General features: G+C 43.3%; 1 protein-coding gene across 3 annotated transcripts in view; it reads left to right on the plus strand.

The window, feature by feature from the left end:
- Positions 1-2,174, plus strand: part of LOC147272617 (E3 ubiquitin-protein ligase Midline-1-like) — a 55,930-nt gene extending 53,756 nt beyond the window's left edge. For all 3 annotated transcript variants that reach the window (XM_086198421.1, XM_086198411.1, XM_086198401.1), the window contains exon 10: positions 22-2,174. In XM_086198421.1, the coding sequence (XP_086054547.1) occupies positions 22-370 (349 nt within the window). In that variant the 3' untranslated portion in view covers positions 371-2,174. The remainder of the gene's footprint in view (positions 1-21) is intronic.
- The last annotated feature ends 13,257 nt before the right edge of the window (positions 2,175-15,431 follow it).

Consider the following 15,431-nt stretch of genomic DNA (forward strand, 5'->3'; position numbering starts at 1 on the left):
AAATTCCGCACTCTTCCTCAGGTACGCCGTAGGGATAGCATATAAGTCAGCTCCCAAGCACGAGTGGATCGGAAAGAACTCGGCCTCTTGGGTGCTCTGCCGCTGCAACAACTCCTGGGTGGTCCGCCACAACAGCAAGGAGCTGGCCATCGAGCCTTCACCCCACCTGCGGCGCGTCGGGGTCTTGTTAGACTACGACGCCGGTTACCTGACCTTCTACGACGCCGTGGGATCCCAGCACCTGCACACGTTTCACGTCTCCTTCGTCCAACCTGTGTGTCCTGTGTTCAACGTGTGGAATAAGTGTCTAACAATTCTCACCGGTCTACCCATCCCGGACCATCTAGAGGGACTGGAACCTCAAGACTGAATGCAGCAGAATGAATCAGCATAAACTGGTCTTAATTATATTGAAGCTGAACTTAGCCATCGTCTTTAATTCATACTGATCTGCTCTATTTGTCCAAATTTAATTCTGGTCCTGTGCACTTAGCGACCCAGAGGCAGTGAGAAATTAATGAGACTAAGGACTGTCTCCCTAAGTAGCAGTCTTTCTAAAACCTCTAACATTTTCTTCTTTTGAATTGGGTTTACTTTGGTACACAGCCAACTCTTAAACATGAGCGTGTACGAAGGCTCATAGTTTCAAAAGCTAATGTGATTTATGTTGTTTTTTTTGACTCCTGGATAATTAGGGACACAGGACACAAGACTAAAGGACCAGAAAGTCGTACTTGAAGGCACTTTGGGCTTTGATGGGAATATTTGTACTATGGCAACAAGGAAATAAGCCAGAAATAAACTAATAACATAGAGCACTTTGAAAATCCCGGACAGTGAGCTGCTCATACACTTTAATATGCTATAACACACATACCCTACAGCTTATGGAAGGATACTAGACATAATTCACACATTTCCCCCCCTTTTTAAAAAGGAACCAAAGTAGCCATTGCTGTTTATTCAGATGTCTCTAATGTTCTCTAGGTTGAAAATGTATTTTTAAAAAGAGGAAATAGCATTTGAGAAGTTTTAACTGCAGAGTTCCCCTCTACGTAGATGACACCCTTCTTTTTTTGCACATAATTATTTTGTAGAAAACGCTTAAGTATCTTTATTCATTTTGGTGCAATTAACATGCATTTATATTGGGGAAGTTTTTGTCCGACTTCTTGTGTTCATTTCCTTTGTGGCAGTCAGTTTTTTCCTTTTGATTTTGTGTGACACATAACGTGAGTTTTATTGCAGTTGTAGCCCCACGTTGTCCTAGGGACTTAATTTGCTTGCGTCTCTTGTTTTCAAAGAATTCCACGTCCTTTTCACACTGAGGTCTTATTTAATCGATATTGTTTACAAAGAATAGAAGTCAATCTCGTAGCAAATGCAAGTTTCCTTCACTTCAGTGAGGCCACACAGCCGGACACAAAGAGCCGTCCTCAGATTTGTTGCACGACGTTAAGACGTACCTCACTCTTCACTGGAGAATTACCTTGAGGGTTTGTCCACTTAATACCTGGGGGGTCGGCCCAATTTGAAGAAACGATTTGGATTTGACATCATCATTATGCATTTTAAAAAAGGGACACAAAAAGTGGGAACTGCTCAATGTGGTTACGCTGGTAAATATAGTCTAAGATTTGCATTTCCAACCAGTTTATGAGAAAATGATCGATTAATTGCGGAAAAACTTGAATGGAAACCGAGCAAAGGATGTGCTACTAAACAGGATAAAAGTACAATCTCCTGATGGAAGAAAAAAAATCCTATAAAACCACCAGGAGGGGAGGCAATTCATTGTTACATAAATATGTTCGACAGAGGCGTATTGGAGCTCCTCAGTGTAAATAGAAATATTTGTATTTCTCAATGGTTTTTGTTTTTGGTTTTTTTTGTCTCTGGTACACTTTAAAAGGTATTCCACGCAAATGTCAAAGGATAAATAACACTTTATGGTTTAGTTCTGTGGTTCCTTGGCAATACATTGAACTGTTTGTCGTTGTATCTGATATGGGTATATTGCTTAATTTAATGTTTCCATTCGAACATTATGACCATGTCATTGTGTGTTCCGTCTCTTTGGACATTTTTATGGAAAACAGGAAACGAGTGCTTGCCTCACTATTGTCTGAGATAAATCTATGGGAAGGTCAAAAAAATAAATGTTTCTTTTCACACTGAAGTGTGTTTCTTTTGTGTGATGGGCACCCGTAAGACTGAGGACCCCGAGTGAGAAACAGGTGTCTCAGGTTCAGGTTTTGGAAGGGTCTATAAATTCCTGAGATCCAGCTTTTCCAGAGAAACCATCCCCCCTGTGTGGTGTGTGAATTTCCCACAGTTTTTTCCCCTCTGATACTGTCCACCTCCTCTTCCCTTTCAGGAGCTGGGGTTTTCTCCCCCCCTTTTTTTCTTTGCAGCCGTTCGGCAATGACGTTTCTATCTCAAGTTGTATTTGTCCCCCCCCCCCCCCCCCCAAGTAATCACTTAGGATTTGCAGCCCCCTTTGAGTTCCCTTCCCCTGGTCTGCCATGTCTCCCACTCCCTGAGAATGTGAGGAGCCTTTCTTTCTGGGAAACAACACATTCTGGGGAACGCAAGAGGTCTCAACGAGACCAACTTCTGACTAGGATTCCATCTTTTGAGAAGCCTCTGGGGACAAGAGATGAATGCCAGTAGAGGTCAAATTATGAAGCCTACATTCGAAGCTCAGCTCGAACCCTCTTCACCTTACCTGTTGAACGTTTAAGTAACTACATTTGGTTACAAAAACATGTGGCATCTCATCACTTGGCTATCTTTTGTATTTAATCGCATCAGCGGAAACTCAATCCACCACAGACGCCACGGTTAAAGATGGTGCTGTGTCAGAGTCTTTGTTTAGCCCTCGACTTATTGAGTTCACAAGTTTACGAATTTCCTGTGGAAGAGAAGGGAAGTAGTTGGGTTTATCATGTAAACTTCCTGTAAACATCAGGGGCACTTCCTGGTTTTCCAAAAGCAATTGTTCTTCAGATGTCAGTGTTTTATTACTCAGTCGTCATTCAGTTGAATTGTGTGAGCGAGTGCAATGAGAAGTTCTCCAACAATTTACGGGGCGTCATCTGCAAATTATTGAATACTTGAAGTATTTTGAAGGCAAAAAGGAGATTACGCTGTTCTTAAGTGCGTTGATAACAGTTGCTACATTTGACATCTGGGGCTTTAAAGGATAAAGTGACTATTATTCCATATTCTGTGAATTAAATTTGACTCGTCGAATATCTCATATGCAAAGGAGGGGAAAAAAACCCCCCCGAAAGCATGAAATGTGGATGACAATAAAATGATACAACCATTATAACAAATTTTACACGAATGACATAATGATATCCCATTTTCAGTGTGCGATCACAAGTTACTGAATGAAAAAGCCCAGTTCAGTGTGAGGCAAAAAAGTAATCGCCAGTCGTGCAGTGAGAATTTATCAAGCAACCGTCAAGCTATTTCATTTGCTTTATAAAAATCTAATTTCTTGGCCTCTTATTCTGACCTTTTTCCTCCAAGTTAATACAATTTCAGCCAAGTTCAGCAGTTAAATGTGCTTACCGACCCTCTTGCCTTCTCATACAAGACTCTACATGACATTTTAAACAATCAATACATAAATTAATGCGTCTTGGGATTTTGCTGTTGGACTGAAAGGTATCGCTAAAGGTTGAGGACCAACTATTGTATTAACCTTTATCGAGGGAAGGATTTGCTGAGCTTGCGTCGTCTCACGTACAGCGTCGTATCATTGCGTTAGCAATTAAAAGGCAGCTTGCGTCATGGGTTTACCTTTTTCTGCTCAAGGGCACCTTGAATATATTTTGGCAAGAGGCAAAAACTTTTAGCGCTACAAGTTTCCCTCACGGATCTTGGAATTTGAACCACTGACCTTCCCTCTCAAGACCACTTTACTCTCCTTTAGGCCAACACTGTCCTACTTTTGTACATAGCAGCAGAGCTGCTTGAGTATCCTGCTGGATGTACTACTGCAGCGGTGTGCTGTATGGCCTGTTGGGAGGGGGGGAGGGGGGGGGGGCACAATCCCCAAGGGATTTTTGCAGACAAGCCACAGCACCATGAGAAAGACAACCTCGGTTCTCCTCAGGGGAGCAATGTGTGTGCGCTACAGCCTCATGTGTGTAAGTGGACTTGTCGCCAGCAAGAAGCCCATTTCAAGCAAATAGGCAATGGCAGCATTTTGAAACACAAGCAGGGGAGCAATAATAGTCAACAACTCCCACTGGAATGGTTGTGGAAAATGGGGCAGAATTGGTGCAGATATACAGTAACGATGACATGAAGCCTATAGATTCCGACGATTCTTTGTCATAAAACAACAAAAAAAAGACTCCCATCCAGAGGTCGTACACAGGAAGGCAGCCGAATTTAATCAGAGAAAACACACTCAGTCCCAGAAAATTGCGGGACAACATGCTGCAGTGATAATCTGGCAAGGAGCACTGGGGGGTTGTTTAATGTTTCACCTGTTAGACAAAAAGGCAAAAATAAAAAGTAAAGCAACATGAGAAAGGATCAAAATGACAATATTATACAAAAGTTCTACGTTATCTAGTAGAGAAAACTGTAAATACAATCATGGCGTCTCACTTATTGAAGCAAATTGCTATGCAGGAGTCTTGCTGTCAGGTTCCACTATAAATTCATTCTACAAAACGTCCAGCAGATGTCACTGTTACGATTCAGTAAAACAAGCATCAAGCCCTGCAGAAATGTCATTGGATTACAGGAAGTAATTGGTGTTTGAATGTCTCTGTGACTCAAGAAGGACGTTTACAGATAATTCCAATGAGCTGAATCTGATCATTGCAATCATTAAAAGGAAAATAAAAAAGAAGAGGAAAAAAAAAAAAAAAAAAGATCCTCGGAACTGAGGTTTCATTAACAGGAGGAACTAAAACTCATTTAGAGCTCCGTAGCCCTCTGATTCCTTGAAATCTCTGTTAATGTGTTTGGTTCTTAGAGAGATAAGACATTCGGTGCCTATTTTAAGGCTTGAACCAGGTAAGGTCAGAGAGAGTTTCGCTTGCTACGTGAAAGTGGGTCCTCGGGCTACGAGTCTGAAGCAGGATCTGCAATGTCAGAGTCTTAAAATATACCGTGCACGTACACCGGGCGACATGTTCTGAGAAGGGGGTCTTTTTTTAACCTGCTGCATCGTCTCCGTCTGTGTGTCCTGAGGAGATTTTAAGCAGGACATGTAACGACAACATCACGGGTACCCGCAGACTTGATTCATTTCCTCCATAATTCTGTGGAGCCTGTCTTTTTGTGTGCGTACCAGGTAATAATTCCATTTATTCAAAGGGGAATGATACGACTATCGTGGCATTTTTAAACATAACATTTGAAACGGTCCCTGTCAGGTAATTTTCCATTTTAATGAGATGTTATTCGCCATTGCAGGCAACAGGTTTCAGGTTGAGCATTAGCGAGGGTCTCTCTGGCCGAGGTCTGACAGCAATCAGACGGCATTATGCTTTTCTGTTTGCTATGTGGTGGAGATTTATCCGCTGAAGGCAGTCGACCATCATCTCATGACATCCTGTTGCCAAGTTGTTTCACCTTAGGGTCAAGCTGATGACCACCTCACTGCAGCTGCTGCCAGAAAGAATCCAGGAACTGACATCCGTGACAGCCAGGTTGCTGCTTGCCTCGGGGCCTGGTCTGGCTCTAGTATGACCCCCTTTTGGCGAGGGCTTTTGGCTGCAAGATGGAACTTTCCTATGAGTTAGAACATGGGAAAATCCTTCACTTTTTTGTCTCACTCTTGATACGTCAAGGTCAAAAAGGCAAACGGAGGGTTGTCTGCTTATTCAGTCTGCAATTAGCCTTCGCAGAGTCTGTGCTAATTGCAGCCTAGCTTCCCTGAGGGGATTTTGAGGCAGCAGGTATCCCTTTGTTGCCTCTTCAGCCTGACGTTCAGCACGACTAAAAACAAAACCAGTCTTCCTTCAAGGCCACTGAGAGCGAGAACCTTGCGCCATCGTTTTTTTTAACCTCAGCTGAAAATTCTCCTGCGACTCCGACATGCTCTCAAGAGCTTCCAGCTAGGTGTTTTCACTGTGGGGGAAAAAAACAAAAAATAAAAACGCTTTGGTGGTCACAGGCTCTATAAGCACCAGGGGAACCAGATAGCAGCTATGTGTGTGTGTGTGTGTGTGTGTGTGTGTGTGGGAGAAACAAACAGACAAATGCAGTGGTGTGTGTGACGAGCACACAGAGGTTGACAGCGGAGTGTGTGAGTACACGAGACGGGAAACAGTGGGGTGTGTGATGAACAGATCAGGGGAAACGGCGCAGCGGCTGGTGGTCGGACAAATTATGTGGATGTGGCGGATGAGAATGTGAAAAAGGTAAAGGGGGAAGATGAGAAGTCTAGAGAAAATAACTAAAAACACCTGGACAGTGTGCAGCGTTTGAGCTCATGAAGCGTGTCAGTGCCCTCATTTTGCAAAAGACAAACACTTGCATGGGAAGTGAGGCAGAATGAAGGAATGAGAGCGCAGGTTAACACTCAGAAGGGGGGGTTCTGCTGAGAGAAAGTTGGAATTTTTGAAAAACAGTTTCTTTGCAAAAACTTGGAAATGTGCATTAAAAAAAACAAAAACAACAACAACAAAGTTTCCAACATCATTTTCATGATTTTGAACTTTCAAACGTAGTTTCCTCCAAAGAACGTACGTTTGAGGGCAAATTCCACCTCTGATACTGTGGTAAAATAGAAATTACATCGCCTAAGGAACATCACTAAATTTAATGAAGTCACCGAGACTGAGATATTGGACCTTAGCGAAAATACGCACAGGATATTTTGAAGTGCTCAATTTTAAAGAGGGGAAAAAAAGGTCTTCGAAAACCTGTTAGGCTCAAGAAGCTACAGTGAGGTCCTGTTTTATGGAAGCCTCTGAAATGGATGTGCCCTCTATATTTTTCTTCAACAAAGTCGTTCGACTCCCTTCTCAGACACGGGGCAGCAGATTACCGATCCACATCAGATCAGAAGGAGGGCTGACCGGTTTTATTCTGCTTTCTTTGGCAGTGAATACACAGAGAAATGAAAAACCTTTTTCGAGATGGAAGGTGTCAAGTGATTCAAACATGTTTGTTTGAGAGATCTACCGGTGCTCCGGTCCACCCCGCGGAGCGTGGAGGGCTCAGATACAGAGTTTTTTGGGAGGTCTTTAAAGAAGACGACCTTCAGGAGGGCTTCGGTGAGAGCCTGGCTGAGAGCGTTTCACTTATTTCTTGTCACATAGCAGCGATAACCTTGCTGTTAGAATTTGCAAGGCCTCTTGTGTGCAGACTTTAAAATTCTGTCAAATGACTTTGCCCACCAGCAGACCAGACCACGCGTGAGTGTCGACCCCCGTTTCCTAAATTTTAAAGAGTTTTGGCTCAAAAACGATCCACTGTCATGTGTTTTGCCTGCTTAATTCTCTTCGTCCACCTCTCTTTTCTCTCTGGGTTTCTTTTCTTCAAGCTCATCTTCCTGGCCGTATCAATCATTCATAGTCTAGTAATTTCATCCTTTCATACAGTCAAGAATCCAATTAGTTTGCACCTCTCAATCACAAAATCTTGCGTTTAGTTGAACCAAACTTGGACAGACATGCCTTCACCACCACGCCGACTACTGTCATTAAGAGACAATAATTTATGGCACTCCAAAAAGGGCGAGCGCTTTTGTGCACTCGAGTAATTGGAAGAAAAATACACAAGGAGACAAGAGGGAAGAGCAACCAAGCGACAAGAAAAGATAAAAGTAGGAATTAAAAAGGTAGCAGACGCGGAGGGCAGGGTGTTAGCTGGGCAACGTTTGAGACTTTCTGCTCATTTCTTCCTTGACTAGTCCAGAGTGAGGAAGGCACTCCCAGTTGGCCGGCGCAGGTCGTCTGAGGACTCTCATGTGTTTCATCTGCTTTTAAGATTCAAGGGAGCAACGTTGTGTCAGCAATACATCACCTCTCACTTTGATGAGGGAACAACTAGAGGTTTTCTTTTTTTTTTTTTTTTGGTACCTGGCGAGGCGGAGGAACAAACAGGGCTTTAATTTCGTGTGATGTTTGGAGGGACAGTATTTCACTTGCGTCTTGCTGAGCAGTAGACAAACTGGGAACGTATAATATTCTGTATAATTCTCAAATAATGAGGCTTTAATTGCGGTGGCGGTGGCGGTGGCGGGGGGGGGGGGGGGGGTGGTGGTGCCTGCTCCCAGCATGAAAGTGTCTTAAAACAAAATAGAGTCTTTCTTCAAACCCTAACCATTTATCTAAAACATCCAACCAGATCTTTAGCATAAACACATAATGGAAATAATGACTCAACATGTACAGAGATAACTACGTAATAGATAGTGAGCTGAAAGCCCACATGTACAAAAAAGGACACGTGGGATGTGAAAATGTGTCACATGATGACGTGGCGTGTTTACGGGCGTGCAGATATTGGCTGCTATCGGTCTGCTGGCTGATGTTTACCAGCCCAGTTTGGCTTGAGTCTTGGCATTTTGGCCCATCTGTTTTAGAGGGTGAGGAAGCGATGCCGTAAAACACGGAATTTGGGGGCTTTTCCAAACTATTTCTTCATATTCACAATGTTTCCATGCGTTCAGTGTGTAAATATCAAATACACGTGTTGGCCCGAATCCCCCCCAAAAAAATCCCCAAATCTTGCAAACATGTTGCACCTTTGATATGAGAAGCTTAACGCAACTGCACTGGTCTGACTGGTCATTCGCTCACAGCCATGTTATGGTGATTGGTACACTCAGACGCTAAAAGCCAGAGAGTATCCAAGCAATATTTAAGATACCGTGTTCATAGAAAATGGAGTCAGTTCAGACCAAGAACGTAGAGTTTGTCTGCCAGTTCTGGATTTGGTCGATTCAGTCTCGATCCGGGTGATCAATACAACACGGGCCTACATAGCTTTACTCTTGGTCTGTAACACGGGTGGTGCCCCGATTAGCCATAAACACTTTGCCGCTAAGTGTCGGTCAGTGGAAAAGAAAAAAAACCACGGGGAGAGCGTGAGAAGAGAAGGTGATGACAACACGGGGAAAGAAATGCAAGACCGGAGGAAAAGGTGTGAATTTGTGCGTGCTAAGAAGAACAATGTGAGCGTGTGGGAGATAAGTGCATTTGTGTGTGAGGGAGATAGGAAGAAAGGTGAGAGGAAAAATACACACGTTTGCACATCCATATACAAATGTGCGAATATATGTGTGTGGGTGTGAGCCCGCTTGTGGCAGCTTTTGTTCTTGCCTGAGTGCTTTTGCACAGAGGAGAACGGATATGACAGGCCTGTCTGTTGTCTCCCCAGAATAATTGCTTATGGATTACCTGAGGCGAGTCCCACTGGAGATACTTAGAAATGACACTCCCAGGTGACTCCTTGAATCATGTTCATATCCGCTCTGAGCGAGAGTTCGATTGTGCTTTGCCTGATGTGTGTGTGTGTGTGTGTGTGTGTGTGTGTGTGTGTGTGTGTGCAGATCCAACAGGGATACGTTGTCTCTTTCATCTTACTGACACACACACACACAAGCAATTCCAAGGACGTTGCGACTGTTTATTACAGACAAACACACACACTCACACTAACAGTACCGACACACACGTGCGCTGTCACGACAACCCCCTCTATGTTTGAATACCAGCCGACAAACTTATTCAAGGAACTTTCTGGAGCCAAATGCGTTGGTTCGTCTTGTTTATTCAGTTTACCACTTCAAAGCCATTCAAAAAAAAATAGTCCCAATATTGACCTTAACACGAGGACCGCCAACAGTTACGCGTCGCTCTCATTCGACTGTATTTCACTTTTTTCCCCCATGAAATATTCAAACTCCCCAGTCTTTGAACTTTACTAAAAGTGTGTCAGGTGGAATCCTCCATTGTTAAAAATGATCCTCATAAAACCAGAGTTTAATAATGGCCCTGGTTGCCGTCACGTCAGGTCAAAATCGCCTTCTGTCTGCATCTCGGTGTGATTGAGTTGCCTTACAAGTGTTAGATGATCAACACAGACAAGAGGAGCAGATTTAGTCAGACCTGGCCACAAACAGGAAGATCGAACATCTAATATACGGCAGAGTTTTGCAACATCGATCATAATTCAATGGATTTCACCGTAGTTCTGAACTCATTTAAGGTCACGAAGCTTTGCTGTTTCAGGTCAGACGGCTCCGTGCAGCAGGCGCAGAAAAACCTCCCAGTTCTGACTTTGGGAACAGCTGAGACTGGTGCAACCAAGGACAACCTGCCACGTGCAGAGGTATCTGAGAGTAAAGAAAGATGGATAGATCGATGCTTTATTGATCCCAGAGGGAGTATCCCAATTTGACCGTACCGAAGTAAACCCATGGCCTTAAATGCTCACTTCCTGATGCTGTTTAATGATCCCATCGATGGTCTTAAACAAGATTATTCCCTCGGTGATAAAGATCTCTGTCTGTAAGAGGCTTTGAATGGTATAAAAGTAAGCAGTGAACGAGTCGGTGTGACAACAAGTCAAGTATTGTGGATGAGAAGTAACGGTTCTTGTATGGGAGGTTGATAGAGACCAAGTGCGATTGCAATCAGGGGAGAACTGGACCTTTGCAACAAATACACGAGCACATTTCGGGGCGTGGGGGGTGGGGGGGGAAACGAGGTAAACGATACACAAGAAAGCTGTGAAAATTTACTGTTTCAGAACAGTGCAGGGGCGATGAATTTATTCTCCTGCTCAAGCAGTTCGAGGAGGAGTGTCGACAGTATTTATGTCAAGAGTTTACAACCATCTACTGAACAGGTGTCTATGTGTAATGGGAATTACCCCCCGAGTCAACTATTTTGCAGATTCACGTCCTAGTAGAATACCGGTCATTTTTCTGTCTGACTGATATACTGAGCTGTACTCTGCTCTCCATAGAGATAAGAAATTTAGCCAAAATTGTGCAGCGTGATATTAATTTCCCTCCAGGCCAGACTTTCCACCAAGTCAGCTCTTCCACTATACTTTATGATACAATCAGTAGAAAGCACAGTACACAGGAGGAGACAAATTATCACTTAAAAGAGCAGTTTGTAGTATTTAAATAGGCAGAAACTGAATAGAATATTCATAACTGTATTGTCATTAGCGTATATTCACCTAAAAATAATTGTCTTGCGTAACCCGGTTGCGTTTGCTTTTCAGTGCATTTGCACAGCACAACACACACGACACCAACGGAGTCGAAACCAGGATTCACATGGGTTTCCAAAAACGTCTGATCAAGAGCCTCGAACAAAGCCGACACCATGTTCGAGGCTCCGGTACATCAGCATGCCGGTTAAAGTCCAGAATATCCAAGTTGGGGTTTTCCCTCAAAGGACCACGGCCACTTTGTGTCAGGTCCCACCCCTGGTCCCTGCACTTCACTTTTTGAGCTTGGTATTTGCTCCACAGTCCTGTTGCACCCTGCCACAGCCGTTTCCAGCTGGATGTTCCAGAAGCTGCGCCCTCCTTAGGATTCCCATGGAGGCCCTCAAGACAGCGAGGCAGCCCTTCACCCCGACAGTCTACAGCTTGGCTTTGGAATCCCTGCTTTAAAATGAAGACGGTTGGTTCCAGACCAGCTAAGTGTCGTGATGGCTCGCAGGTTGTTGAACGAACTGGTTCCAGATAAGGACACCAGCTCCCAACTGGCTTGGTTGTAAAAGGAGTAATGGCTGACTTTGGAGATTGATGATTGATGGAGAAATAGACCTCTGCACCAAACTCCATTCAGAGAACCAGCAGTTTTTTGAAAGGTCGTTGGCTTTTTATCTCGCTGACATATTTCTGTTCAAGTGCCTCTGAAAGTGTATCTGCGACTTCCAACAGCAGCAAAGTGGTTAGTTCAGCTATGGTTGATGCTCCTGTCCTATTTTTCAGAGAAGGAGGTGCGGTTTTGTGCATCAGACGTGAATGACCCTGCAGGCTACCGTAGGTTTTTCTAAGTTACAGGTGAGGCGATGGCCGATAATCTCAGAGTTTAGCTTTTATTTAGTGCTCGATCCTTAACTCTTTGGATTCTTTTAGTTTGAGAATATTCGCGTAGAGGTTGGCGTTCTCGTCTTTCTAAGGAGAAATTTCCAAAACACTGAAATAAAGTTTGCTGCAATTTCTCCAGTCAGCAAGAAGCTTGGATTCTGATTTATAACCAATTAGGATTTCACACAGTGACAGTTACTGCCAATTTCTCCACTGGAGGATTTTCAGTGTAAGAGCACCGAGCGTAGAGGTCATTCTGCTTATTCAAATGCAACTTTTTTTGCTGCCCCGACAAGAATGGAATGGAGATCTTTTTTTTGTTGTTGTTGCTGGAACATTTATTGATTTGACAGTGAAATGTGTCCTATTGCGAGTACTCTCCTCTTAATTGACCGGGCTTAAATAAATGCCCTGAAACTGCAGGACGAGACAGGAGAGTGAATGACAAATGTACGGTTCTCGGTCAGGTAATCTCGAAGTTCATAAATTGTATTAAACACCGTTCCCCATTTAGAGGAATCCACAACTTTCTTGAATGACTGTGACCATTAGAGAGTCTGCTGCAAATAGAGGGTGATAATGCACTGCAACAAATGTTTTTTCATTGTTCCATAGAGGCATTTGCACAAATTAACAGAGCTACAATAGTAAAAGGCGATTCTAAAATACCAACCCAAAATTGACATTGAACAGGTCAATGGCGCTGAGGCAACAAGGTAAAATGCTACATGAACTTTTAATTGTGGACTTTTAATAACGCCACTACAAGCTGTGTCATGGCCTCATGTTTTATGATGACTTGAGGTGTTGACGGGGGCTTTTTGCGAGGGTTGTTTGGGCAGCGAAAGGTACAGGTGACAAGCGTGGGTTCGGTTCAAGTTAATTTGTGATTGTCAACATTGTTGTTGTTGTTTTTTTTCCTGGTTTGGCAAAACTGCATGCCTTTCAAAGTAAATAATGCCATTATCATTTTACGGGCTTCAGCTGTTGTGTTTCACAGTGTAATACTGGAATTTACTGGGAAATCAATGCAGGCAAGGCCATTACACATAAATGGCTGTAAAATTTGAACTGGATTGAATTTGACCTGCTGCCCGCCAGCAGGATTGTAGTTTTCAGAGTGTTTGGTGACTTTGAGGAGGACTGGATTGTCGTTGATTCATACATCCATATGCAAGAATAACCTGTCCAGATTGTGGCCAGAGACAATTTTGTAGCAGTTATTGAGTGTTAATTGGAACATTATGTGCTCAAGATGAGTTCAATGTTTCAGTTTTGGATCTCCCTCTGTGCCAATTCTGTCTTCAATCAGGAAAATCATCAAAAATGCGTATTTGTACTGTAGTATATTTCTATACAGAGCAAATTACAAGAGCAGGAAAAACACAAGTCGGCTGAATATGGTGACGCTAGTGTGCGACAGTCTTTACAGATGACAGCGTCGTACAGCAAATGTTCAAGTTTGCCATCACCGACACAAACATTTTTGGCTTATTTTGGTTCATATTAAAGGCAGGAATTAGAGGATACCTTCGACGCCACGGTGCTATTTGTGTTTGTACAATATTTCAAGCTAAGGAGTCACAGCGACACGCCGACATCCTAAAACACAGACAATTACAGCCTTTTGGATTAACGAACTGCATCACGTTTCCGGTTTAGTCGTAGGTGGGGGTGTGACATTAAAGGGTGGTTTATCGAACTCAGACTTCAATTATCTTCAGCTGAACTTTGAAGGTGAAGCAGCGCTGACTGCAAAAGAAGAGATGAGAAATACTCAGCAAAGGCAAGAGTAATTTCATGTTCATTTGGCATAATCCGATATAGAAGCAACGATCCCTTCTGGAGACGTTGTCATTCTTTATATGTGTTGTACATGAACACGTGTAGCCACTTTGTCAAAGACTTGTGTATGAAGTGAACCAGGAGACCTCAAACTTTGATCGAATGAGGTTGTAATTTGCCGCTATGCGAGGAATCTAAATGCAATTTACAGACATAGAGAACATTATGTTTCACCGCATTTGATATTCTCAGTTAAATAGCAAGAATGTGGTCAACAAAACTGCACCGAAAAAAAAAACCTCAGCATGTGCTCAAAACAGAGGCAGTGTAGGCGCAGTTCACCCTGATGGCCAGCAGAGAGCGATGCGCACGCTGTAATGGAGCTTTGGCTAAAAGGAAAAGCTGCAAGTTCATCTCTAAACCCTCTTTATAGGAGCCGAAACTCTGTGTTTATGTGTGTGTGTGTGTGTGTGTGTGTGTGTGTGTGTGTGCGTGTGTGTGTGTGCGTGTGTGTGTGTGCGCGCTGAGCTGTACATGTGTGCATCTGTCATAGCACTCAGCTTCAACCCTCCCCAGCACACTGAGAGCTGGAAGCTTCTGCATGACATTCACAATGGCCATGCAAGACAATGCAAACACGATGCCTGGGATCATTTCCCTGTCCCTGCATGTGCAACAGCTTGCAAAGCTTTTGCTTCCTCCACCCACCTCCTTTCTAGCTCCAACATAAGACATTGCCCAAGGTGTGGATTTCTGTAATCACACTGATCCCTTTCCAAACCCCCCCCTTTACCCAAATCATCTCACGTTCGAGGCACCTTCAGATCTCAGCTCCTAATCAGACGTGGAGCAGCAATTGTTATTATTTTGTTATTAATTTTTTTTGTGTGTGTAAATGACTCCAGGGCGATTTGGGCTGACTGCATTTTGCAGTGCAGCATAAACATCTTAAGGGTGTTGTTTGAGTCAAACATCCATTTGGCTCAATAATTTTATGGGTCAACCAAACACCAGAGGAAGGGGCGTAAATACTCTGGCAACACCTTGAATAGTAATGCTCCCTGGGCAACAGTTTGTGTTCATGTATATATGCATGTGGGCACAGTGTGTTTATGTGTATTTGTATCGCCAAACAATCTGTCCAATAAACTTTTGAAATACTGCCATGCAGGATTAAAGCCGCAAAGGGAAACATGCACTGGAGTTCCAATCCGGTGAGTCACAGTGCATTTGGAGGTAAAGCGACCGTTTGGATGATTATTTGTGGTGATAGTCTAATTTTTAGAAGGAATTGCAGCTCAAAGCGAGATAAACAGCGGTATAGTCAAGGTTAGAAGTCTTCCAGGTCATTTCCACAGAGCACTGAGGAAATGTGTAGTGACAGTACAGAGTTGACTGCTGTGTTGGAATAATTGCCTCCAACTATAATTAGATATGCTTTGTCAAAGCAAAAATTCAGCTAACATGCTCACTGATAGAACTTTTACATTCATAAACTCTATAGCTACAAGGCACCCCCGCTGTCCTAAACACCCACAATGTAATCTCCAACATTGGTGAAGATATTTCAACAAAAATAACACCTACAATACACTTGCACG

The sequence above is a fragment of the Aulostomus chinensis genome, chromosome 1 (assembly GCF_037954235.1).
Source record: "Aulostomus chinensis isolate RoL2024-O1b breed Wild chromosome 1, RoL_Achi_v1.0, whole genome shotgun sequence".
Classification (NCBI taxonomy): domain Eukaryota; kingdom Metazoa; phylum Chordata; class Actinopteri; order Syngnathiformes; family Aulostomidae; genus Aulostomus; species Aulostomus chinensis.